The 27,494-nt window shown below is 32.4% G+C and overlaps 2 protein-coding genes across 3 annotated transcripts in view; one reads left to right on the top strand and one right to left on the bottom strand.

The window, feature by feature from the left end:
- LOC129229481 (uncharacterized) overlaps nt 1-26,581 on the top strand; it is a 46,526-nt gene extending 19,945 nt beyond the window's left edge. Inside the window, exons 7-17 of one of the 2 annotated variants that reach the window (XM_054863796.1) lie at nt 2,009-2,071; nt 2,326-2,378; nt 2,584-2,674; nt 4,006-4,088; nt 5,121-5,230; nt 7,349-7,634; nt 10,030-10,214; nt 14,642-14,702; nt 17,395-17,499; nt 25,958-26,030; nt 26,232-26,581. In XM_054863796.1, coding sequence (XP_054719771.1) covers nt 2,009-2,071; nt 2,326-2,378; nt 2,584-2,674; nt 4,006-4,088; nt 5,121-5,230; nt 7,349-7,634; nt 10,030-10,214; nt 14,642-14,702; nt 17,395-17,499; nt 25,958-26,030; nt 26,232-26,276 — 1,155 coding nt within the window. In that variant the 3' untranslated portion in view covers nt 26,277-26,581. Of the gene's footprint in view, nt 1-2,008; nt 2,072-2,325; nt 2,379-2,583; nt 2,675-4,005; nt 4,089-5,120; nt 5,231-7,348; nt 7,635-10,029; nt 10,215-14,641; nt 14,703-17,394; nt 17,500-25,957 lie in introns of both variants that reach the window. The other variant, XM_054863795.1, reaches the window with a different exon arrangement.
- Nucleotides 26,582-26,732: 151 nt separating this feature from the next.
- Nucleotides 26,733-27,494, bottom strand: part of LOC129229482 (NADH dehydrogenase [ubiquinone] 1 alpha subcomplex subunit 9, mitochondrial-like) — a 33,705-nt gene continuing 32,943 nt past the window's right edge. The window contains exon 10 of the mRNA XM_054863797.1: nt 26,733-26,977. Coding sequence (XP_054719772.1) covers nt 26,795-26,977 — 183 coding nt within the window. The 3' untranslated portion in view covers nt 26,733-26,794. The remainder of the gene's footprint in view (nt 26,978-27,494) is intronic.

The raw sequence follows: 27,494 nt of genomic DNA, 5'->3' as shown, positions 1-27,494 counted from the left end.
CCTGGGCTCTAACTGAAATACAGTATTATCTGTTTTCATAAGCCGAGACCTTCCACATGGGTCACTTTTGCACATGGGTCATTCTTCAAAAAGTGTTAACTTTTCTGTCACATGCCTTTTACAGGAAAAACTTTAAGGAACAATTCATTTGACAATAATCTTTAATTTCATCAAAAATATATCTATTTTAACCTGCCAGCAGTTTTTTAATAATAATTTTTATTTTAGAATATTTTTGGTTCATAACATGTGAATTCTCACCTCCATGGCATGTCACACAGCTTGTATGACTGTATATGTTGTCTAATAACTTGTTTAATTAAAAGTATATACTTATTTATTGATTATTCCTTTTACAAGTGTTTCAAATTCTAATTGTTTAATTATATTTAATTTGTTAATATTGTGTTTTAGTTCGTTTTAGTTTGTCAAAGAGTCATGTCACACAATAGATTAGAACCTCCATTACCTAAACACAAAATGCCATTCCTCATTAACACATGGCAGTAATGACATCAAATTTAATTTTCCATGATACAAGGGAGCCCTCTTGTTTATTTTCAGCCATAGTAGAAGTTGTCAGATTTTTTCGAAAACCAAGAAAAGGTAGATTTTGCTTTAAAAACTTAGTGTGGTTATTCTGACTTCTCACCTCCGTGAACTTGAATTTCAGGGATGTAAATTAATGTAAAAAAAGAAGCAAACATGTTTTCATATGCTTAACATTTGCAGATTGTAGCAACGAAGAAAAAAAAATTCCCTGAAAAATGTATCTATTAGGCCTATATTAGTGGAAAATTCCTTACTGCAGTAAATCTCACCTCCGTGACAGACCTTATCAATGTCATTATTTCTGAGGTGAAAATAAATGATGGACGGGAAATAGATCAATAATAGGGATTCTATCAAAATTATAAATTGCTAGTTATCCTCAAATTTATTAAATTATTTTTTTAACTTACATTTGAAACTACTAATTAAGCCGTACTTTAATTAAGAGAGCTTAATATTATATTCCCACTACTCATCAAAATAGCTGATTGTTTACACAATTGACAAAATTACTACTTTGATATTAAATTGGCCTCAATTTTTAAATATTAAAAGTTTTTTTCTTTTTTTTAATTCCATGAACAAGGCATATTTTAAATTTTTTTATTTATGAGTAAAATAATTGGAACTTAGCTAGGCCATTGTTTATGGTTAGTTCTAGTAAGTATCATTTTCATGTAAGACTGAAAAAACAGAAAACAAAAGGTTTCAAAATTTAAAAATATTTGCGTTCAAAAGTTAGATTTTCTAGAGAAAGACCCACATGCCTCGGGTCTGCTCTGATATATTTTTAAAATAGGGACCCCAACCCCCAAAATAAAACCCAGAAGTAAAGAGTGCAAAATGGCGCATTCAGCAGTTCTTCCAAAGTAGCCTCGAAAAAGACAGAGACAGCAAGTGCGAGCGGAAAGTGTCCATCCTCAACCTATCGCCCCTTTTTAAAATGAAATCTATCCCAATTTCTAGTCTTTGCTTTTGGGTACTTAACAGTTCTGAAACATCCTTTAAAAATGAAAAAAATTAGAAGTAAAAAATAAGATTTATAAACCAAGAAAAATAAAAAAAAGAAAGCAAACTAAATTTAAGGGACCTAAAGGCTTGGTCTTAGTTGGCCCTTGCATTAATCAGGACTTGGCACTTGGTAGAATACAATGCACAGCCTTTCATCAACTTTTATTTATTGTGAAGGGAATAAACTATAGATTGCAATGTTATTTTAACACTTTCTATAAATTGCATATTTATTTCATTTTACGTAAAATTTGGATTTCACAAAAAACAGCAATTTCAGTACCTTGGAATTCCTTCATCAAAACCTAAAATTCAATCAACATTAATAAACATAATATTTTTTTAACTCCTTGATACATGTTGAATTCTTGTTGATATTGATGAAAAGGCTCTGGAAAATTTTACGTTCATGCAACTATTTTTAAAAGGTTTTTTTCCCTCTCAGAAATTGGAATTGGAGCGAAGACTAGCTGAAAATCGAATTGTTACAAAAGCAAAATATGATGCTGTATCCTTTTGTTGATTGTGCTTTGGACAATTTTATATCATTGAGATGACTTCTCTTCATCATTTTTGTGCTTGTATCTCAAAAAAAAAATTTCCTTAATTAAAATGGCTGTATTGAACCAATTCTGCAAATATAAGATGCAAAGGTTTTGGTAATTTTTTAATGAATAAAATGTTTTTGGACTACAACCCTCTGGTAAGAAAAGTTAATGTCAAAAACATCACTCCTATGTTTTCCCTTAACTTTCCTTATAGGCTGTGAAGAAACTTCAAAAAGAAAGAGTGCAAATGATGGAAAAGGAAATCAGGTGGGGATTATTTTCCTTCACATACTCCTTACATGTTTTATTGTGTTGTCTATTGAAAAAAATTATGAAATCTCTTTTTTTTTTTTTTTTTTGCTCTAATTATTTACCAAGCTATTATATGTAACTTTTTTTTTTTTTTATTTAAGATTTAAGAGTCACTTTCCTATTAAAAACAATTCTCCATATCCTTTCTTACTCCTTTCAGGAAATTGTTTCAAATCAATTCCCCTCTAAATGAGAAAGAAAAAGAAAAAAGGCAGATATACTTCAGTGTTGTAAATTATGCTAAAACAGAGGTAAATTGATGTTTTTTATCTAACATGCAGCTTGGAAGTTCATAAATTCATTCTTTTATTTCATGTAAACTGACGATTTGTGGAATATATTGAGTTAAATTCTTGAAAATTTTTTCCCTATTTTCTCAGATATTGGTTCAGTTAAATTATGTTGAATAAGTGAAATTGTTTTGAAACAAAAATTGCCATTCCTTGGTATTGTATCTAAGCAATGTTGAATGAGAGCATATAAGAATGTGCATTGCTCCAATATTAATTACAAGAAATAAATAAAATTTCAAGAAGTAAAATTCTTCAAGTAAAATAGTTGAGATAAAAAATGCATGTACATCTTTTTTTTTTTTTTTTTTTTCGCTTGATTTAAATGAAAAGAGCAATCGGTGCTGAAACCAGTCTGCCATTTTCAATGATTTTTATTTATCTATGGTTCTTTTTTTTTTTTTTAATTTTACTACTATGTACTTGTACAATCACCAACTATTTAATTTCAAAAACTTTTAGCTGTCAAATTTGACATTAAACTCTGATATAAGTACAGTATAACTTTTCTTTAACAATACCCGACTGAACGATTTAATGAAACATCTCACAGGTCCGGATTTGAATACATTGGTTGTCTATGCTCCTCAATTTAACGATAACTTTTCCAGTCCCTTGACAATCGTTAAATCAGGGTTATACTTTACATAGGTGAAAATTTGTAAAATATATAGAGTGATTGGAGAGTGGGCATACCCCCTTTTATTTTCAATATTATGTCATCTATGGTTGAATGTTTGTTATTCTCAGTTACCTTGAAGTCATAAGAGTCATTAACTTTGCTGGAACACGATCTATGTCCTAAGATAGCTGAATTCTACAACATGTTCTCGCAAATGTTTTGCTGCAAAACATTTCCAAAACTCTGCAAATCATCTGAGAATATGGCTCAGAATTTAGCTATGTTATGACATGGATGGTGTTCCACCAATGTTTATCATTCTTAAGACTTGAAGACGAATGTGTATAATAAATATTCAACCATAGCTGACATAATGTTGAAAATAAGAGAGGGTATGCTCACTTTCAGACCACTTCATAGAAAAACTATAGCAGTTATGAATGCCTGAATTTTTATGCTTAAAAGGGATCCATTATATTTCATGTACTTCCAAATTTTTCTTTTGCTGACATGAACTACTTGCAAGTAAGACTTAACATTTAGAGGTCCACTTTAGGAACCTCTGGGATCACTTAACTCTAGATATTGCGTTTAGTTAGTAATAATTCATTTAAATTTATATTAGTATAAATTAGATTTTATAATAATATTTCTGTTTTCTGCTCCATAGATGTGGCCTTGCTCTTGGAAATTGAATTGCACAGAATACTCTGTATCGGAAGCATCTCAAAAAGTATTCATGAAAATTATCAGGTATGATTTTGTATATCACCACTTATAAATATTATTAGCTGCATTGCCCGACTTTGCCCCATCTACCTTGAAAATAAATTTGTCACGTAATGTATATTTAACAATCAAGACTAAATAAAAGAAAAAAAAGACATCATGCAAAATTTCCCTTCCAAACATTGACAACAAATATTATAATACTTTAAGAAATGAGAAAGATGAATTTTAAAAGCATAACCATGGAAACACAAAATAAAAGAGAAAGATGGAAAGAAGCAATGGATTCAAAAAGCCTAACCGTGAAAACGCGAAAATAAAATGGTTAACAACTTGAATGAAGATGAGATTTTTGGAACTTGATTTAAAAAGGCTTATAACTTTTTTTCCTTTTGAGTTAGAAATTTAGTTTTTCGACCTTGGGGGTCAAGATAGATCTAGAGTAAAAAATGTCGCTTTTTTCCAATGGTGTCAAAAAGAAAACTGTGGGACAATTTTGTCATTTTTTATTGATAGATTTAATGAAGAAAGTAGTGCCTAAATTTCAGCTCAGCTTAAACAAATTCGAGCTGAAAAAGCAAACAACTCCCGCCATAAGTAGTAGGCATTGAAACAAATTGCGTGGAATGCAGGAAACTCTACTCTTTCCAACGATCATAATAATACGTGCAAGTAATTTTTCACCCCCATATTTAGGAATTTATGTGAAAATTAGGCCTAAATTGGAATAAAAAGAGAACTATTCATCGAACTTTTTTCGAACTGGTCGGCAAACCTTTTCAGGACTTAAAGGAACAAACTGTGAAAATTTCAGCGAAATCGGCCAGGTAGCTCTCAAGTTTTGCAAATTCAAACATACAGACACTTTTTGGAGACTTCATTTTATACTACGTAGAGATAAATATTACAACTTTAATTGATATAAAAGATTTAAGTCTTGTGTACTGATTGCTTTATTAATTGAGCAGTCAGATTATGTAAACATTTCTAAAATTATAATTTATCTTTTTTTTTTTCAAATAACTTTTTTTTTTTACTTAATTAAGAATATTTCAGATGTCCCACTCATCCACTTTTACATTGGATGATTATGATACAAACAAAAATTAAACGAGAAGTGGATCATATTTTTAAACAGTATTCAGACTATGTTCCGGCTTTAATAGGTAAGTAAAATTGCCTTTTCTCCCTAAATAATGTTTCATATTTTTAAAAAGCCATTTTTCCTCTTAAAACTAGGATGGATTCCACCTCAAATACAAAAAAAAAAAAAAGAGGGGTGGGGGAAGAAAGCTTACTAAAATAGTTAATCCACTGAAATATAAATTTCTCTTGTTTAAATTATAAGTTCTTTTAAAATCAACTCCAAAATGATAAGATACTTCTGTTCAGAATCCAAATTTGATTTTGACTTTAAGTGGCGCAAAAAGAAACTGCTATATAATGCCTGTAATTTCAGTTTTAGTACTTCTTTTTTCCTTGCATTTTATTTCTGTTATGCTTGTTTTCATTTAAACTTGACTCTTGAAAACTTTAAGTGTGATTATGAAGTTTAGTTTATTTTAATATTATTTGCCAATTCTTTTTCATGTTTGCTTTTAATTTTATGAAGTTTAATTAAAGATATTTTAAAGAATCTTTCGAGTTTTTTAAGTGAAATCAGACTACAGTTGCAAAACAGTAGAAAAAGTATATAAATTTACGTTACAACTTCTTTGCAATGAAGTTGAATGCATGTGTTTCAACTTAGCCAAAAACGCTATTTTCAGCGTATTTCTTTGCACAAATATGTGGGTTATTTGTAACTCTTAAACACATATACAGGCGTCCTCGTATAACACGGTTTCGATACTACATGGTACATAATTTGCGATTATTTATAGCACAGATTCAATATTACAAGGTACAAAACTTGAATTTAATACCACAAGGTTTTTGATATAACGCGAATTTTAAGATATAATTTCATTTTTGTTTAATATACTGTTAAAAAATGTACAATATTGACTAAAACAGGGTTTTTTACTTTTTTTTTATGAAACTGGTATAAAAAATTGTGTTTGTCACTAGCTTGAAAGATTGGGTTGCCTGTGTAAAACTCAAAAGTGTTCTAAAAAGAAAAAAGTGAAAATTATTTTGTTTCCAATACATAGTAAGAAAATAACATTGGGATAAAACATGAACTAAATTTGGCAAAGGAAAAATAAAGTAATGTAGCTGAAGCAAAATATGAAGTAAAATAAATAGAATAGATAATTCTTTATTTTTTTATTTTGTTTCATTGCTGTTGCTTGACAAATTTTATTACTACAGAAAAGCTGATAGTATACGTTTTGTTATTAGTAAAAGAAGTTGATAAAGTTTTTTCATGCTGTTCCTAATGGTTTTAATTTGAGCTATGCTAAAGAATTAAGCTGTACTATTGTTTATAGCAAATCTAATTTTCGATCAGTGGGGCCATTGTATGTTTTGGTTTCCAGTTTTTGTTTGCATATTTTATTAAACCGAAATTTCAGCTATTATAAAATTTTGCTTCTTAATGCTTGGTTTTGATATAATTTCTTGATTCATATTATTTCAAAGTCCCATTAAATTTTCATTTTCTTTTCTTTTCTTTTTTTTGAAAAGTACACAATAAAATCGCTAATATTATTTGAATATTTGAATGTGAAACAGCTTGTCAGTCAGACCTGTTAAAGACAAAAAGTCCTGCTCAAAACATGTGAGCAGCATGTGCAAAACATGTTATGGTGCATTTTTTCTCTCTAGGACTTCTATGGATCATGACAATGAGAAATGTACCATGGGTGTTTTTATCCTACCCTTTCCTAGCCTTTTAGAATTACACTAACAGCACAGAGTGTGGTGACTGACTCCCCTGGACTAAGGATAAAATTCTCTAAAAGAGCTTTCCAGAAAAGATTTCACTGACCTAGAAACCGCGGCATAAAATCTGAGAAGAGGTCAATATGATAGAATGCTGGTAGCGAAAATTGGACTACAATAACAATTGGATGTCGACTTCTAAGGGTTTCTGCAATTGTGTGTCAATATACATGTAGAGAGGTTTTTGCGCATTGAAATTAGCATTGGGCCAACTATAAGAAAAATAAATGTCGAGTTACCGGGGTAGTCAAGTTATCCTCATGTTGAGTTACCAAAGTTTCTCTGTATAAAGGAAATAGTTATGTATTGTGTGTTGAAAATTTTTTCTAATGTGTTATAAAATGCCAATGTGTTTTATTGACTTAAAACATTTGATTAAGCTAAGTAATGTTTTATAGATCACCAGTTAGAAAGTTCTTACAAGTTAGAAGAATTTGATACAGAGCTTATGCTCAAATCTTCAGAAGAAAAAAATATGAGGATACCTTTGCCAAAATTAGTATATCTAAAATCTGTATTTGAAAATACTTCATCTGAGATAACAAGGACCATTGGAAATTTTCTCGAAATTTTTTATTTGGTATATAAATCATTGCTTCCTGATGATTCAGAAGTTCTGTGCTACAAATTGACCGAAGAACATCTCTTAAAGCCCATTTGGCCTACTCTTATAGTTTTGTGCAGGTACAGAAATTTATTTTCTTTTACAATTTTTAATATTTTGCTTTTGTATGTAATACGATTATATTTAAAGGGAGTAAATGTATGTTTTTTTAACATGCATGCAGCTTTAAAAAATGCATTAAGAGACAAGTTAAGTAAATTATTTTATTAGTATTTCAACTTAAAGGAAGCATTGTGTACTAGCTGACACATGCAAAGCATTTGTGCTTGACAGTGGAAATTCAATTTAATTTAATTAATTTTCCAAAAACAGTCAGAGTTAACTTGCAAGAATGGGTATTGTTTGTTTTTCAACAATGGTGGTGAAAAATAAAATAAAATTATGCTTTACTTTTGTACTTCAATAAAGTATTGAGGAAACACACAAAAAAAAAACTTTAATGAAATATTACTTAGATACTGTGATTTATTGTGCTAAAAATAAAAGTTTTCTTTTCCAATATAATGCAAAAGTACAACTGTGGTTCAGAATCTTGCAGTAAGTTTAGATTATATATTCTCAGAAATTTAGATCAAGAACCCAGAGGGAAAAAGTCATTCCAAAACAACAAACTCCACAGTGCGATTGGACCAACTATGTTCTCATTTGTGATCCTCTAACCACCGACTTCACCCATGGGGCACAATACATGAAAGAAATGCTTAATTTTAAAAAAAAAAGAGAATAAAACAATTTTTTTGAAAAGCCACCTTAATCTGAGCCGTCTGTTTATTTTTTGCCAAAAGCGGTGAAAACACTTTTAAATGATGTCTACCTAACACATGAATTTGATGAATTATTGACAAAGTTATAGCTTTGTCCCCAAAACAAAAACACATTTGAAAAATAATACATATTGTCTTTATTATACCCTTGTGGGACAATTCTTGAAAATAATTTTAACTAGGGCAATTTTCTTTGAATGCATATAATTTCAAGAAACCACATTCTAAACCATTTTTTGCTCTCCCTTTGTTTATTTTTTTAATGATCTAATGATCAAGTGACTTCAAAAATGAATTAATAAGGTATTGGAAATCAATCTTTAATGCATTGGACATGTGCTTGCCTAGAAATAATTTGTAGCATTTAAGTAGTAAGCCCTCTCCCTTCCCTAATTTTCTCTCCAGGAACCTTTCAACCACTGGTCTATTTAAATCTGATAACGACTCTTTCTCTCTCACCGAAACCGAATTGTTCCAAGAAAATAGTCAGTTTCTCCCACCTGCACTCATCAACAGTGTAATATGTGAGCAGTTTCGCTCCTTCTCCAGCATTCTAAAAACTAATTGGTACACAGAAGAGGGACCTCTCCAGTCGTATTGGAGTTTCTTTTCCTACAGCCAAAGGAGTCTGCAACTCCTTTTCTCTCTGCATTTGCAGATGCTCTACTAACTGGTAGTTTTTTCCCTACAAGCAACAAGTGTCTGCAAATCCTTATACAGCAACAGGCTCTGGGCCCAACTAGGTTGGTCCTAGTCAGTTTATTAGTCATCAATGAAGATCAATGGCACAAAGGCAGGCAGGGCCGGATTTGGAAGTGTGGAGGCCCCGGGGCAACGAAGGAGTGGAAGTCCCTAATCAGGGTTCGAAAAGATCATCATATTTTCAAAAATATCCGATACTTTGATATATATCTGAATATTTTGACATATATATGTATATATCCGATATTTTCAACATGTGAAAGTTAGGATATTTTGTAAAAATTTTATTGTGGGGGCCCCTTTGTTGTGGAGGCCCCGGGGCAGTAGCCCCGCCTGCCCTCCCCTAAATCCGACCCTGAAGGCAGGGGTGCCCACCTAGGGGGAGGGGTCATGACGCAGACTGTGCCATTGAAATTTTTAGGGGGTGTTTTGAAGGGTATTTTCCCCCTTTTGGGGGGGGGGTCTTTGCAATATTAAGAAGGGTGCAACCTTGTGCTTAGGGGGGTGGCACCATTAAAGCTATTTACCCCCTTGCTCATTACAGCCTCTTTCGATGAATTGTTCCAAGAGTGCCCACAACCATCCTAAAGTAATGATTTTTCCTACTTGACAAATTAGCCTGGATTTGTGTAGCTTAAAACAATGACCCCTCGTCCTGCTTTCCATGCAAAAAATTAACCCATTTCAAATAGGCATGCGCTTTGCTGGAAATTACTTTGTTATTAGCCTCTCAGCATTTTTCATCCTTCAAAATTTTGCCCCCCTCCCCAACATAAACCTGAAAAATTACTGTCTGAAATTTTGGGGGAAATGTATATTATAGATCTCGACCTGAGCATTGGAATTTTTTTTATTATTATATTTTTTTTTTATTTATTAGTTCATTTTATTAATTTTATTATTTATTTATTTATTTTGGTTAAGTATAGAAATTCAGACTTAAATATTTTTATATTTTATTCAATGTTTTATACATATTTTTGTTTAGAATTTTGAATATATCATCAGAGTACAAAATTTATGAAAGCATGTCAACCCCACGATGCTCCAACCCATCCAACTTTGGCATTGGTAATGTTACTACAGAAAATTCAGCAGTACATGCTGAATGCATTTCTTTGCTAAAAAAATTATTAGGATGTACATCACTTGTAGAAAAATTGCAAATTCTTGGTAAGAAATTGTGTTTCAATTCAGTTTTAAAACTTAGAATTAGTTTTTAATTTAGATTTTCATTCTAGTCATACAGTTTTGCTGAAATTATTAAAATAGTTAAAGTTATGTTTTGCTTTTTATTGTAATAAATTTTTAGTCTGCAAAATGTAACATAAGTAATCGAACCTAAAATGTACATTTTACTAAATCTGCGACTGATTTTTAATATAAAAATGTTAAGTGTTTTTGCTAATTTTTTCACCAACCTTGAACATTTCATTCCTAAACTTTTGAGCTAAATAATGTAACTGAATTGCTATCTACCATGGAGTTTACATTAAAAGTTCGGTGGTTTAGAAGTATACAATTTTCAGAGGAAACCAAAGCTAAAAGTCTTTTTGAAGGGGGGGGGGGAGGGAGAGATGCTTTTTTTCGTACAAAATAAAAGTAAATTTCTTTTTTCTTCTTTTCTGTTTCAGAGGAAACCAAACATAGTTAATGATTTATTCAAAAATATATTTCAGAACTTATTTTAAATTCATAATTGAGCCTGGTAAAGTTTGATGATACCTCATCAGTTTAAAAAATTTAAAACCTAACTGTATAAACAATTGCATTTATATAAAATATATTCATATATGAAGCAATGAGAAGCAAAGGGATGTCAGTGGATATTTTCAAGTTTTGAGTAAAACGCTTTTAAAGATAAGGTCCTAGGTAGGCTTTCATTGAAAAGTTTTTCTAAGTCATGCTGCATAACTACTCCTACTAGGGTTTATAGTTCTATATCCTGCCCCAAAATAGAGGAGAACTTAGCCTACCAATTGTACTGATTATCTCCAAATTTTTCATTTTGCCATTTACATCCCTTTGCTTCTCACTGTATAATATGTCATACTGTGAGTAGCATTTTGGTGAAGCTAAAACAGTCAATTAAGTAATATATGTCTTACCATTATTCTTGTTTCTTATTCCTAATTGAGCCTTCTGGATTTTGATACCACATACACTCAAACCCCTTGGGAAGTCACTGTGACCTCCCAAAAATTTCCTTATTCGGGAAATTTTTTCTGATGATTCAGCAAAATTATCATCAGTTAGTTTAGTTTGGTACTGTTTAAAGAAACAATTCCTAGTGATTTTGTAAGGTTTTTGGGAATTTTCTATGTGAGACTTTTTTTATGCGATCCCTATCCACCACATTCAAAAAATATTTTTAACTGTATTGCCAAAACTATTTTTTATAGCTACTCGTGAAGTTTTGGACGAATTTCTTTTATGCGGTCTGTATCCACCACACGAAATCAGGTTTAGGAGTATATGGGAGATGTATCACCTATTTCATAACATATTCTTTGGATGATTCTTGGAAGATTGAATCATTCCTTTCTTATGAGTAGCATTCTGAATTTCTAATTGAATTAAAGCAACATTTCTTTTTTTATTGTTATTTATGCAGTGAAATCTTGTTACAACAAATACCTATACAACGAAATGTCCATTTCAATGAAATAAATTTTTAGTCCCAGTTTAAAAGCAATTACATTGCTTGAATTCCATTACAACGAAATTTCTGTGACAACGAAGAAAAACTAGCCCCTTGAAGTTAGTTGTAACGAGATTTTACTGTACCACCATTTTAATAAAATATAATTGAAAATATCAAATATTATTCTACCTTTTTTTTAAATATTAAAATGAACTAAAAAAATTCAGAATTTCAAAAGTTTATTTTTAAAATCCATTTAAGGAAGTTGTTGGCAAATAGAAATACTGTCTGCCCCGCTTAATCAGATAACAGAGAAACGAATACCCTGCTTATACGAATAAAACCTCCCGGAACCGAATATTTTCCCATAAATTCAATGTTAAAGATTCCCGCTTAATTGAATAATTTCCCTGGATAATCGAATAATATTGATCATCTTTTGCAAATATTTTGGCTGAAAAAAATTTTGAATAAATTATAAATAAATTAAAGTAAGAATAATTATTGATGTAAAAATATAAAGTAATACATTTCGCCCACAACGGGTGAGAAAAACAACAGTCATATTCCATCAAAACATTTCCACTATCCTATCAAATTTTTTCTGTCTTTGCCATGGCAAAAAAAAAGTACATACCACAATCGATAATGAAATTAAATAACACAAAGAAAGACACACATTTTAGACTATAATAAATTTATAAATATTAAATGTAAAACACGGTAGACGAGGAGGGGGAAAAAGGGAGTCAGAAAAGTGTTCCTAAAAGGCTATGAGCAAGCAATCCACTGTTATGGAGTTTTTAAAAAATTATTTGTTTATTTAATTTATTTCAAAAAACTTTTTACCAATTACATTAGTTTATTTTCTTTATATAGCTATTGATTTACACATATTACGTTATAAGACAAATGTTGTCAATTTAGAGAGGTAAAAAAATTTCCCCTCTTAATCAAATACCCCGCTTAATCGAATAATATTTCTCAGAACCGACAATATTCGATAAAGTGGGGGGCCAACAGTGTTGGCGTTTAATGCTGTTAAACTGCCACATATAAAATCATTGAATTGCACAATCTGTCGCTTTTTAAAATCAAATCTGTAAGAACAGAATTCTTTACAATATCAAAAAATGTTAAACCCATGCTTCAATAAAATCATTACTGATGTTTTACAAAATCAAGCTTTTGGGGGGTATGCTGAAATTTGAGAACAATAGCTATAATTATGTTGAAAATTGCAACAGACATGATAAATTCCAAAGTTATGTTGCACCAAGAAGTGGAAGAGTGTCTCAAAAGCTGAGGGAAATCACAGTGTCAAATTTATCCTCTTCAAAGATGTCAAAAAAGTACTTGATGCACTTTAGACCAAATGTCAAAATTACAAGAACTTCTAAAAACTTTCAAACAATGTTAAATTTTCGCTTTCAAATTTTATTAATCAAAGAGCAGTACACCAATATTTTAAGACCTTTGTGCAAATAAAAATGAAAATTATATTTACTTAAAATGTTAACTGTGTTTTGAAAAACTTTAAAATGCAAAAAATAACAATTCCTTTCTTCTTTAGAGTATTTAAAATTAAAAATATTTTTTCCACATGTTGGTTTATAAAATCACTCGCTTTATAAAATCAAGTTTCCACAAAATGAATGTGATTTTAATAAGCGACAGGCACTGTATTATGGTTTATTTTTCCCTTCACTGCTGAGTGTTATTTGTTTCTCACAGACAATGCTGGGCCTCTCAGGTATTGCTCCAGTTTTTTATTTATTACCAGTACCCGGACGACTTTGCCCGTAGTAAAAGGTCATTTCGTTCACCTGTATGTTGACAGTTAACGTCTACTAGGCCTTAAGGGTTTTTTTTCCCCTCCAAGACTTTTTCATGTTTTTAGCAGATTTGAAAACTTAGTATGTAACATAACAGAAACCAGCAAAAGCCTCAGAAATATTGTCAAAGAGGTAGGAAGTTTCCCTTCCGTGCTTAAAATTCAAAATAGGACATTTTTCCAAAATTAAACACTATCAAAAGAAGGTTGTAATTCAATATTTTAACAATTTACTGAATCTAATTCCATAAAAACTAAGAAAATAAAAGCAGACAACTTTTTCTTAACAGTTAAAATATTTTAGTTTAGATCCTTTTCAATAAAAGAAAAGAATTGATTGCCAAAATAAGCATATTTTTAAAAATGTTTAAAGCAAAAAATAAAGCAACAAAACAGTGAAATGGAGTAAAAGATGTAACCATGGTAACATACAAATTTAATTTCCGCTTCGAAAATAATTTCCATTTATCTTTAATTTTTTATTTTATTCTCAGGATTAATCATTTAGAATTGGCTTGCTTAAAATAAGCCTTGGATGTTGGTTTTCTGCAAAACAATTCCTACAGCTCTCCTAAGGCTTGTAGAAACTTCGAACAAACTTCATCTGATGCAGGAAATTCTAAGCTTCGAATGACCTAAAACTTAAAACTGTGAATGAAATATTTCTCCCTCATATTATCAAATTTATGTGAAAAATGGGCCTAAAATTGGAATAGAAAGAGAATAAAATCGAGTTTTCAAAAAATCACTTCCAGGTGCCCCATGCTACGAACTAATTTTGTGCTAAATTTCATGAAAGTCGGCCGAACGGTCTAGGTGCGATGAGCATCACAGAGATCCAGACAAACTTTCAGCTTTATTATTAGTAAAGATTTCAGTACCCTAAGAGGCTCTGACAAATATGTAGAGATAGAGTCAGTAAGAATCACAGTGCTTTCTCATGAGTTAAACTAATAAATGCAATTACCTCGAGTCTTTCTATGTTACATTCTCAACCATACAAATTCAAATGCTTATATATATATGATTATAAATACTATGTCTTTTTAATAGTCAATGTTTTATGTTTTTAAAATTTGTATCCTAAATGCAATATATTTTCTCTTTCTGTATTTTTGGCAGTTCAAGTTACTCATAAAATATGCGATGGAAACATTCAAGCTGAGAACCAACAAAGAAGAATGTTAGTTATATTTTACATTTATCTATGTAATCTATTCCTAATGAAAATAATAAATTTTGTTATTTTTTGCTTATTTTATACAATCAAACATTTATTAAACAGTTAGAAAATCTAGCTGTTTAATAGATGTCTGATGAAATATTTTATGATTTAAACATACCTTTGTGAATAGAAACCTGTCATTCTGCATTTGTCCTTTTCTTTTTTTACTTACTTATCTTATATCTTTCATACATGATGTATATTATTTCTAGTGTTTTTTGATTTGTCACTTTTTAACTTAATTTATTTGCGATTTTTTAGACATTCAGTTCAGTAGTTTTCAAATTGTATTATATGGTCTCAAATATTTTTGCAGAAATCGAATTTTTTAGCATTCAAAAGGTGTGGTAGTTTGCAAAAAAAAAAAAATGTAACTCTCTTATACTTAAAGTTAATGTATTAGTTCACTACAAAATAATGTTTTTTATTTTTGGAAGTAAGCAATTGTTCCTAAATTGTATGCTTAGTAGAAAGATTACTATGGTGTTACATTTTAGGGGGTAGAATCTTATTTTAGTAAATTATATAATTGCCTGGGTTGGCAATATTCAGTTTAAAACTTACTTTTAGACTTAAACAAATGTACAATCATGAAAGCCTGTTTAATTACACTAACACAAACATTTGAAATTTTATAAATATCTCTTCCTTTAAAATATGTATTTTGATATTTATTTATTTTTATACAAAATTTAAGGTTTAATAGACTGAGTAAATGAAGCAGACATTCAGTTTGTGTGGAGGAAGGAAGCAAAAAGTTTATAAAAAAAGGGGGAGGGGCAAATGCCTTTTAAAAATTGAAAGGAAAAAGCTTATTCACAAATGCCTTAAGGTTGCATTACATTAAATAAATCCTTTACATCAGGGCCATAACTAGACTTTTGCTTTGGGAAGGGTTTTCCACATTTCACGAGAAAGCTATATGATCAACCATTGAATTTTTCATTGGTTGTTTCTATTAATTTTGGCTACTGTAGATAATTAATTTATAGAGGGAGAGAGGTGCATTACCATGAGCATTAAATGTAATGATTTTTGATGTTTTTGTTGATGCTGCAATCTGAAATTGCAACAAGGAAAACAATTCTAACACTTGGCAAACATGCTCAAAAAGCAGCAGAAAATATAAAAATATTATCAGTCCCTAATTTAAACAATTATGCTTCACAGACATCAAGAATTTGCACTCGGAGGGGATTTGTATTTTTGGAAAAATGGTAAATGGGAGTCAGGGATACATGAATAATAACTATGGAAGTTTTCGGTATGAGTGGGATGGGAAGTAGTATTAGACAAACCTAACTCTTCCACTGAAAATTTTTTGGAATGCATCAATACCTGTTTTCCAAATAATTAAAAGCTTCTTCAAATTCTAACACTTTGCTATCGAGGCCAGAGAAGACTTTTTCTACCTGAGGAAACTGAAAACGTATTTAAGGAATCCAACTGGAAGTAATTGTTTGAATCGCTTGGCTTTAATGAGCATGTATAGGAATATATACATTTGAATGTTGATGATGTTTGACAAGTTTAAAATTTTAAAGGAAAATGCTGTATTTTTTTTTTAGAAGAAATGATATTTGCATTAACTCCAATAAAAATGAATATTCAGTTTTTTCAATTACGCTAACTTCATTTTTCAAATGAAATTGAAAATAATAATAATATTGTTTGCTCCTAAGTCTGAAAATAAATTTTCAATTTTGATTGTGTGTTCTTTTAAAATCATAAATACAGGGTGTTCTGTTTTAACCTGCAAGACCTTTATTTTCGCAACCGTTAGTCCTAGATGTATACTTCCAATGCAAAAATGTTCAAAATCAGATGCAGGGTTAAGATATTGAATGCCTGATGTGAAAATAAAAATGAGTTAAAAAATACAAAATTTAACTTTTTATACGAGCCTCTGGTCTTCTAACTTATATTTAGGGAAATAATCTCCATCAAAAAACAATTCCAATACAAAAAATTTTAAATTAGTACAACCAATATTCACAGAGATATGAAATGCAGCGTTTTGTGATTTACACCACTTTTCACTCGCCGTGTGTAACACCTTTTTGGGGAAAATATAGTGATTAACAAGTGTTTAAAATTACATTTGTGCATCGAGTGTTATTTTTCAAATTATTCAAGGTTTCGTAGTGTTTTTGCACATCACGGCATAACATTTGCATTTATTTTTGAATAGCAACAAAAAATATAAATACTTTGTTTTTCTTACTTTGACGAACTGTCATTCTTCTGAAAGAGCAATAAGTTCCAATCTCACCTTCTGTAATGTCCCTTAAAACCTTAAACTGGAATATCTCTTTGAGTTTTGGTGTCACAAATGTCAAGTTTAGTAATAGTTTTCAATAAAGATTATTTCTCTAAACATTAGTTAGTGGACCTAAAGCACGTATAATAAGTTAAATTTCATATTTTTTGACTCATTTTTATTTCTGCTTCAAACTTTCTATATCTTAACTCTGCATCTGACTTTGAACATTTTTGCAATTGGAAGTATACATCTAGGATTAACGGTTGCGAAAATAAAGGTCTTGCAGGTTAAAACAGAACACCCTGTATATTCTGTGTTTCTCTAACATGTAAAATAAAAAAACATATTTAAAAGATAGAAACTGATGTAGATTTTGATGTATTACAGAGGTGCTGATGAATTGATTCCTCAGTTGTGCTATGTAATATTGCAATCAAGATTACCGCAATTAACTTCTGAATGCTATGCACTGGAACAGCTCTTTGACATGAAGTAAGTTTTCTTTTTCTAACTGTAAAAAATAACTTTGTATTTTTTACTTTCCTTTACATGGTAAAGGAAGTGTTATATTCGGGGAGAAATGTTTTACTGAAATTTCAGCTTAAATTTCCATTTTGCTCACACCCAAATGTATGTTGCATGTTTTTTTTTCTTTCTGGTTAAAAAAGAAATCTTGAAAGCAATTCAATCGCTTACACTTGTCTTTTGTCTTCTACTACACTAGTTTATTAAAATTAATATAACTGGTTTATACAAAATCACAACTAAAACGAATATTTTAATTGCTAAGTATGGTTTGCTGTTTAATTACGTTAAAAATTTCACGCATAATACATACATTTAAATGCAAGTTCCGGCTAAGACGAACAATAGTTTCTAAGCTCGTCACTTAAAAAGTTCATGATTGATGGCCAAAAATGTTTTAGAAATTATTCAGTAGTTTCAATGGTTGTAGAACGCTTAATAGTCATCAACAAAAGTGTAGTAAATCTTTTTGTATAAAGACTTTGCATCATGCACAAATTTAAATTGTGGGCATTTAGATTTAGTTAGAGATTAAATTGTACAACTGTTACTGTACAATTTTATGAATTGCAGCCAGAAAACTTCGATATACTTCGATAATGACTCTAGTTTTACGCTGAGATATGTGAATAATGAAATTTAATAGACCTAAAAACAACTAAATATGAAGGATATTTTTCCGAAAATGTTAAGTTTTACTGCAAGGTCTACTTTAGTAATACACAGTACTCACCTCTAATAAAAGCACTCAATTATAAGATCAGTCGCTTTTTAAATTCTATTTGGAAAAACTGAATCATTATCCATATCAAATTATCTTAAAACCATCCTTTAACAAAATCATTATCGCTGCTTAATAAAATCAGCCTTTTGGATATCATACATAAAACGTTGAAAAAAGTGCCAAAAAGTGAAGGGATCAGTCTCAGAAGATGTAGAGATCTCAGTCCGAATTTACCCTCTTCAATCGATGTCAGAAAAGCGCTTGATGATATACGATGCACTTTAGAGAAAAGAGGAAAATACAGTCAATTCCTGATAACTTGAATCTAAAGGAACCGACAAAAAACTTCGCCTTATCGGAAGTGCAACTTACCGCTAGGTTCGGTTTTCAACATTTTAATATTAAAAACCATCGAATATTTTAAATAATAGGTACATACACGGGCGCCCATATGCAAAGTTGCAAGTGGGGGGGGGGGCACAAATATTTTCCCCGTGAGTTGGTTTAGCTGGATATTTTCTTGTGGAAACTGATTTTAGGACAGATTAGAGTCATTAAAATTTGACATTTTTAATATTTTATTCATTAATGGCTGGAAAAGAAATTTTTTTACAGTTTTGCAAAGAAAAAAGTGCTAAAAGCAAGGAAGTTCTAATTTAAAAGGGGGGGGGGCTCGAGCCTCCCCTTGCCCCCCTATATGGGCGCCCTTGGGTACATATAACAGAAAAAAAAATTACAGAACTTAAAAGTTTTTAAGCACATTATGTACAGTTAAATCAAAAATATAGAGAGAAAAAATATCAAAAGCATGGTTTTTTTTGATTTCGATACTGCTAGAACCACTTGAATAGAGTTGATTCTACTTCAGGCAAGGTGCACATCCTGATTCGTTTCATTTTTAAATTCAGATTCTACTGCTTTAGAAGTTTCTCTTTTTCTTTTAATATCATTGACAGTGTAGTATTTGCTTAGACATATTTAATAGTAAAGAAAACTCACTCTGTCTCTCAGGAATTTATCAGCAAATGATCAAACTAAAGAATGAAGGGGAAAGCATCTTAACTTAGAGATTAGACTTTGAATAAAGGTAAAATCAGTTGACTTGACAACTTAAAAGCTAATTCGTAGTCCAGCAACATGTGAAAGTGTAAACATGCAGTACAACAAAAGAAAACAAGCTAACTGATTTCCGCATGTGTAACTAACTCCTTTATCGCACATTGGCTCACAGGTGTTCTCATTTGTTTTAGAGGTTTATTGTGCAGAAATTGCAAGTGAATGTGGATGAATTTTTCTCATAGTCACTTAAATTACCTATTTCTTTCTTTTTTTTTTTTTCGTTGTTTCAAAATAAATTTCAAGTCATCTTTGAAAAAACTTTGAGTTAAAGGAAGTTACCTTGTAGATATTGAGAATAATTAGCATGGAATTAAAGACAAAGGGGTCGAGAATTGATTAAAACTTTGAGTTATAATAATATTAGAGTTATTGAACTTTGAGTTATTAAAACTTTGAGTTATAATAATGTTAGTTATTGAACTTTGATTTATTGCAAATTGACTGTAGAATGATAAAAGTTACAAATCATTTCTTAAACTTTCAAAGGATATTGAATCTTTGCTCTCTAATTCTGTTAACCAAAAAACAATACTCCAGTATTTTAAGACCCTTTAGTGCAAATTAAAAAAAATGTACCCCATATTTACTTAAAATACCAATTGTATTTGAAAGATTTAAAACAAAATTAATTAAATGGTTCACTTCGTTTTATAGCATTTAAACTTCATAACCTTTCATATTTTAAACGCCAGTTCATAAAATCAGCTGCTTTATAAAATGAAATTTCCTCTGAGCGAATGTGATTTTAATAAGCGGCATGCACTGTACTAGTGATGGGCATAATCGAGATCTTTTGATAATCGAGATATCGGGAATCGAGTACTTCTAATAATCGAGTGATTGATAATCGAGATCTTTTTAATTCGAGAACTCGAGCGATTGACTTCTCGAGATCTTCCGAATCGAGTACTCGAGCGATTTACTTCTCGAGATCTTCCGAATCGAGCACTCGAGCGATTGACTTCTCGAGATCTTTTGAATCGAGTACTCGAGCAATTTACTTCTCGAGATGTTTTAAATCGAGATCTCGAGATGTTTTAAATCGAGATCTCGAGATGTTTTAAATCGAGATCTCGAGATGTTTTAAATCGAGATCTCGAGATGTTTTAAATCGAGATCTCGAGATGTTTGAATCGAGTTCTCGAAATGTTTGAATCGAGTTCTCGACCAGTATTTAGACTTCCTGAGTTCCAGAATCAAGTTTACTTTTACAGGGGTGCCCGCTAAGGGTGTCCATGGCGCTCACAACGCCAATAAAATTCTAAGAGGAGAGGGGGCTGAGAGTGTCTTTTAAATCGCATTGGGGGGTAGGGGGCTCTTGTCCTAGGAGTTGCTCCGTAATATTTGAGAGGGTGCGCCATCGCTCTTGAGGGGTCGTGGGAGTGGGCATTTCTGACTTCTAGAACAGTCGACTTCACGAATTGTTTCTGTAGGGTTGCGCACGAGGGGAAGGTGTACCATCAAGCTCGTAATTTAGGGGGTCAGGAAGGGGCAATTCCCCCTCCCCCTGGGTTTTCGAAATAATGGTACTGACATATATGTAGGCATAGGTTTTGTTATTAATTTGTACAATATACACTGAGTATATATATTCTTTTATCCCCCCCCCCCCCGACCCTGTCCTGGAAAATTTGAAATAAAGGACCTGAGTGTCATGACGCGTACTTCTGTCACTGCAACTTTGAGGGTAGGCCCGATGAGGAGACGATTGACTCCTCTGGACCAGAGGGGTCAATCGCCTCCCGGCTTTGAAAATTAATGCTTCTTAATGTACGGGAACGTGCTTTTTGTAGTTTTTCATTTAATTTTGCACTAGTTACATACCCTTTGCTCCCCTCCCCTTAAGCTTCACCCTGGATGGAAAAGTTTATGGGGGTCAATTTGGTAGGTTTTAGTCTCTGCGTCATTGAAATTTTTAGGGGTCATTTTTGACTTTCTTTATCTCAATTTTCGGGGGGGGGGGGGGGTTCGTGGGCTCTTTTCCTAGACAGATGCTCCGTAACATTTGAGAGGGTGTGTCATCGCCCTGGGGGAAGGGGATGCCCTCGACTTTTAAAACATCGAGTTTTTTTCACAGGGGGTAACATCTAGAAGGGGCGACCCATCCTGGCTTTTAGAAATTATTATTTACATTTAAATGAAGTTTTTGCTGTTAGTAGGAATACTATGCATTGATTATATGCCCTTTAACCCCTTCCCCCCCTAAAGTGTAAAATTTGAAATATGGGCTTGAGAGTTATGATGCATACATAGCCACTGAAACTTCAATTTACGGAGTTCGATGGCCCTCGCCCCCCTTCTTGAAAAATTTTATATTTTACATTCAAGTGGAACTAGTTTTCGTTGTTTTCCGATAAAAGTTGCATAGTAATTAATTGAGTCTGTTTTGGGAGATGCATTCAATAGATACATTTAATAGTTTTCATTGTGGGTCTCAATTCTTGGGGAATGCAGATTCAACGAGAGCTTGATTTCGGAGGCCTACAGGGGATGTTTCTCTTCTACCACGTGATTATTTCGAGATTTCGGACGCTTATTAAGCAAGAAGTTAATAATGAAAACAAGTCGAGGAATCGCAGCTCTGCACATAAGGGCTCATTTGTTCTTGTTTATAGCTTTGCTTTTTTTTTTTTTTTTTTGCTGCTGCTGTTGGTTGTAGGGTTAGTATCTGACTTATATAAGAGAAGGGAGGAAGGGTAAAATATTTCTCGCTATGTTTTACAGGGCAGTAGGATTCCCGGCGCATTAATAATAGTGCAACTTTAAGTGGAATCCATTCTTTTGCTTCTTTCATGATTCGCTCTTTTTTATTTTTATTTTTCACTTTTATTGATTAGGGGAAAAGCTAAAAACAATGGGTACAGGGAGTGAATTTGAGATGTTTCTGAGTACATAAAGGAGTTTTGATGCTTGTCGTGTGGAATTAAATTTAGCTCACATTCTTTGGTCCAATTTTTTAATTGAAATTAGATTATATGCAGATCATTATTGTCTTTTTTTTTTTCATTCCATACGTATGATATTTGTAACTATTCTTGTTTGCGTATCATTTATTTTCGCGTGTGCATACTCTAATAATGTTATATTCATTATACTTTTAAAATGTTGATTAGTAGTACATTATTTACTCAACTTAAAAATTTGGAGTCATTGTATTGAGATGCTTATTTTATGATTTTTTTTAAACTGCTGAAACTGTTTGGGCTGGCAGCGGTCCATTTCGAAACTTTGGGTCCCGTGGCTCCGCTTCATTTTCCTTGCGTTGGTCCTCAAAAAGGGTTAACTGATTACCAAGTTTCTCTAAAAATTCAGATTATTCGATTTTCAAATCATCCGAAAGCGTCGCTCGATAACGAACATTCAACAGCAAGCAATTATCGAGAGGTGCCCACGAGAGGGTAGGGGTAGGTCCATGGTGCAGACCGCGCCAAAATGAAGTTTAAATGAGGAGGGGGCAACTCCAGAAGGCTTTTAGTCTTACTTTAGGAGGCTCTTGTTCTGGGGGGTTCTCCGTCGCATTTGAGGAGTGGGTTTCCTCACCCTTAGGAAGATAGGCAGCCTTGTATTATAAACACACATAGTTTAAATGTTTCATACACGTTTTAAAATGGTTGTTACAGCGTAACAACCGTTATATAAAACGTTTACTCAAAGAAATGTACTATCTGGTTAACCCCATTCGAAAAAAGCACACGAGAAGCTCTTATTCGAAACTAAATTAGGATGTCCGTTCGTTCTTGTGGGCAACGGGACCCCTGGTGACAATCACCTTCCCCCCTCCAAGTACGATAGTCCCAAAAAGAGCAAAGACCCCCTCAAAAATTTGAATTACCCGGTTTAAGCCATAACGTCTCCCTCCTAGCGATAACCTCTGCGAATGAATCACTAGAAAAGTTAACCACTCAAAAGGTTTGTTCAATTTCTCAGGGTCACATTTAAGGGGTTGGGGACGTAGGAGGAAGGTGTCCCCCCCCCCCCCCCCGATTTTTAGCTAAACTGTTCCCACTTTTTATTTCAATACATTATTTATGTAAACAACTCTCAAGTTCAAACCTGTTTGTGTTGCCCAATCACATGTCCATATTATCATTATCCCCCACTTTTTAAAATTTTTTTGATCTAAATAACTGTCAAGTGCAAAGCAATATGGAAAGCATTTCTCTGCCTGTTATTTCAAGATTTCATCAACGGAATGCACAACCCGTGCCCCCCCCCCCCCCCTTAATGCGCTCATATGATATAATTCCTTAATTATTTTCGTGCGAAAATATATCGTTCGATTATAAAGAGATCTCTCGATAATCGAAAATTTGACACCAAACATTCAAATATAACCCCATCAGAAATAAAGCACGCAAGAAGCAGTCATTCGATTTTAAAACCATTCCAAATCCATCAATTCCAAGAGCGATGACGCACCACATATGCAGGAGCGTGCACAGAAATTTCGGGGCTCGTCAGAAATGACTTTGATGGGCCCCCTCTATATTGTTTACCCCTACGTCCCCAATACATTTCACCTCTCATTTTAAAAATCTCGGGCACGGGCCAACAGGTGTCCCCTTTTCTCCCCCTCACCCTGTGCACGCCCCTGCACGAATGGAGTTCTCCCCCAAGAGCGCTATCCCGAAAAGAGAAAATCTCCTGAAAATTACAATCCCGCAGTTTGCGTCTTAACTCCCGTCCCTGCGAATGAATTACACGAGAACTAGGCTACTTGCTTTATTAAGAAATAAATAAATACCTTTGTGCCAAGAAGTAACAGGAAATAACTAACTTTTGTAGCATAAACATATAAATTACTGCAGACACGTGTTTCGGGTTTGATTACCCAATGGTTTAGTCGAAGGTGGACGTAAGGGGGGAGAGGTTCCCTGAGATTTTAACTAAAGTATTCCCCCTTTTGACATGATATATAATTTTAGTTTTAATGCCCCTCAAGTCAGAACCTTTTTAGCGCTCCCCACCCTTTGCTTCCACCACCGGGACACACCACCCATGTCACCCATAGACCCGTCCATGTGTTGATTCGCTAACATATTTCTCCCAAAAATATATCATTGGGCTACCAAATCATCCCAAAGAATCATTTGATAATCAGGCATTCGGCAGCATACATGGAACTAATTACAACACTATTCGAATGCAAGCACAACACACAAACTTCTACAACAAATATTCGAGAGGCAAATCTTTGATCATAAAATCATTTAGACCGCAGGAGTATCCATTCTTCAAGTGTGCTGGCGCACCTCTTAAAAACGAACCTCTCCCCCCCCCCCCCCCCTCCTTAAGAGCGCCATGATCCCCTTTTCCTGTGCATTTTTTTTTTCTGAAAAAAAAAAACAAAAAAACACGCACATTTATATGTCAAAACATTAATTTTTTCAAAGCCAGCCCTCTGACAGGGGTGCCTACCCCCCTAAGAGCAAGTGCGCACCCCTCTTCTAAATTTTGCAAAGATCCCCCCCCCCCCAAAAAAAAAAAACAAGAGCTCTCCAAAAAAAGTAAGAAATACCCCTCAAAACAACGCCCCTAAAAATTTCAATGGCGTAGTCTGCGCCATGACCCCTTTCCCCCACCTGTGGGCACCCCTGCCTCTGACCCACTAAATGACAGATCTGTCCAGGTAACTGAATCCTTTCAGAAGTCAAAGTTCAAATTATCAAATCGATTGAAAAGTACACTGCTCGAGTGATTGACTTCTCGAGAACTCGAGAAATCAACATCTCGAGAAGTTCACAAAGCGAGAACTCGAGCAGTCCATCACTCGAGAACTCGGAAAGTGATAATCGAGCACTCGAGCAGTTCATCGCTCGAGATCTCGGAAAGTGATAATCGAGCACTCGAGCAGTCACCGCTCGAGAACTCGCGAAGGGATAACGAGAACTCGAGATGCGATAATTGAGAACTCGAGATCTATGATAATCGAGAACTCCAGATGTGATAATCGAGAGCTCGAGATGTGATAATCGAGAACTCGAGATACGTTAATCGAGAACTCGTAATAATCGAGTTCTCAATAATCAAGTTCTCGAGTGATCTTTGATAATCGAGTGATTCGATTATGAGAACTCGATTATGCCCATCACTACACTGTACTAATAAATTAGTAGAAATTCTTTTTTAAAATATAGATGCGCATTTATAAAAAAACATTTCCACAATTTTATATATTCACAGTTAATACTGTCTAATACGAACAAATTTGTGAATTTTTGGTATTTCGTATTAACCAAGTTCAACTGTATTAAGGTATGAACTTAAATTAACAGACTTCATATATATATATATATATATATATGTGTGTGTGTGTGTATAAAATTATCAACTTTCATTGCCCCTTGAAAATTTAAATCCAGGTTCCTTGGCTATGCTTCATGCTGCTGAATAAATACTGCAGACTTAAACAAAAAATCTGTCATAAACAAAATTCTAGAGACAGTATTTGAATGGTTTGAGGCATTTGTGAAAAAAAAAATAATAAGTTTACAAAGCAGTGTTCATTTTATTCACGTGTTATGTAAGTAAACAAAAAATGCCTGTACTTTTTTAAGAAAAATCTTATTCTATCTTTTCCAGATTTACACTTGGAGAGGAAGGCTATGCTCTGTCCTCTTTTATAACTGCTTTAAAATACATTGAAATAAAAAAGGTACATAAATTCAATTATTTAAATTTTACATTGATTCTAATTCAGCAATTTACTCTTTGCAAATGTTCATTGTTTGCTTCTTAAACCCCTTTGCCACAGTAAAATTTCTGAAAATAAAATTAAATAGTTTTGGCTCTTTTATGCTCTGAAATGCTAATTCCAAAGGTGTTATTCTAAAGTGTCCTTTTCTTCTTCTCATAGTTGATGGATTTTGAAAATTCTGAAGAAGCAGAGCTTTCAGCATGAACCTGTTGAACACCACTATTACATTTTACTCCTTTCCTGTGATATCTTTTTTTCATAATAGAGGTCTATTTATTGTTTCGCAAAAACCGATTGTTGCATTTGTTAGACAAATCTGTTTTGTATTTTAATTTTTTTTTTTTTTAAATGTGCAATAGAAAAAACAAAAGTGAAAGCTTGACAGATGAAATTATTAAAGATCAATGTCCTTATTGTTACAAATAAAAATCTGAAAAATATATATGCAATATTATTATATTACTTCTTTTTTTCAAAGACAATCCATATCAAATCTTAATCGTAAAAAAAGTGTTGGCAACTGAAAAATGCATCTATTAAACCTTTAAAAAATAACTGATGATGAAAGAAAATTATTAAGTTAGAAAAGATTTTACAGCCAATGTTTAATAATTTGAGTAGATAAATGCACACTTCTTTCCACAAATAAAAGCAACTGTATGAAACTGAAAGTTTATTTCTAAGAACATCTTATTTCACTTTAACAGCTGCTTCATAAAATTTTATGCCTTTGCAAAAGGACAAGGTTCAACTGGTCTGACATAGTTTGCAGATAGAGGATCAAGATATGCATCCAACCTATATGGTTTCAATTCATAGAAAATTCTTGTTTCTAATTCAGTTAGTTCCACACCTAGATCTTCTAAGGTTGGAAGATCTGGCAGGACAACATCAGTAGTGCTTTCCTATACAATAAATATAAAAATAATTAACTGAAGCTGTGCTATTTCTGTTAAAATTAAAAACAAATTATAATTTTGATTGTCAAAAGTCGAAATTATTTTTAATATTTTGTATATGGAGGTATCTGAATACAGTGAAACCTGTGTATAACGATACTCTTTATAACGATAACCTGTCTAAAACTTTTTTTTTTTTTTTGGCTCCAGCAAAATGTCAGCATGAATAATCAAACTGTCTATAACGATAACATGTCTATTAGGGTGGGCCGAAATAAGCCGAAAAATTTTTTTTTTCGAAATCAATTTTTGGATAGCGCGCAAAAGTTGCGTAGTGAGCTAGTTAGCTCTCACAAAAAATTTCTTGGATATTAAAAAACATCTAGCCGGCGCTATTTAACACTGAAAAACCGAAAAAAAAAAGAGAAAAATGAATTTTTGTCGAAATTTTATTAAAAAAACTAAATTCCGAATATTTTGCTGGAATGCACCGAAAATGTTATATAATGAGCCAGTTCGATCC

This window comes from Uloborus diversus, chromosome 9, assembly GCF_026930045.1.
Source record: "Uloborus diversus isolate 005 chromosome 9, Udiv.v.3.1, whole genome shotgun sequence".
Classification (NCBI taxonomy): Eukaryota; Metazoa; Arthropoda; class Arachnida; order Araneae; family Uloboridae; genus Uloborus; species Uloborus diversus.
This window is presented reverse-complemented; position numbering and strand designations above follow the sequence as displayed.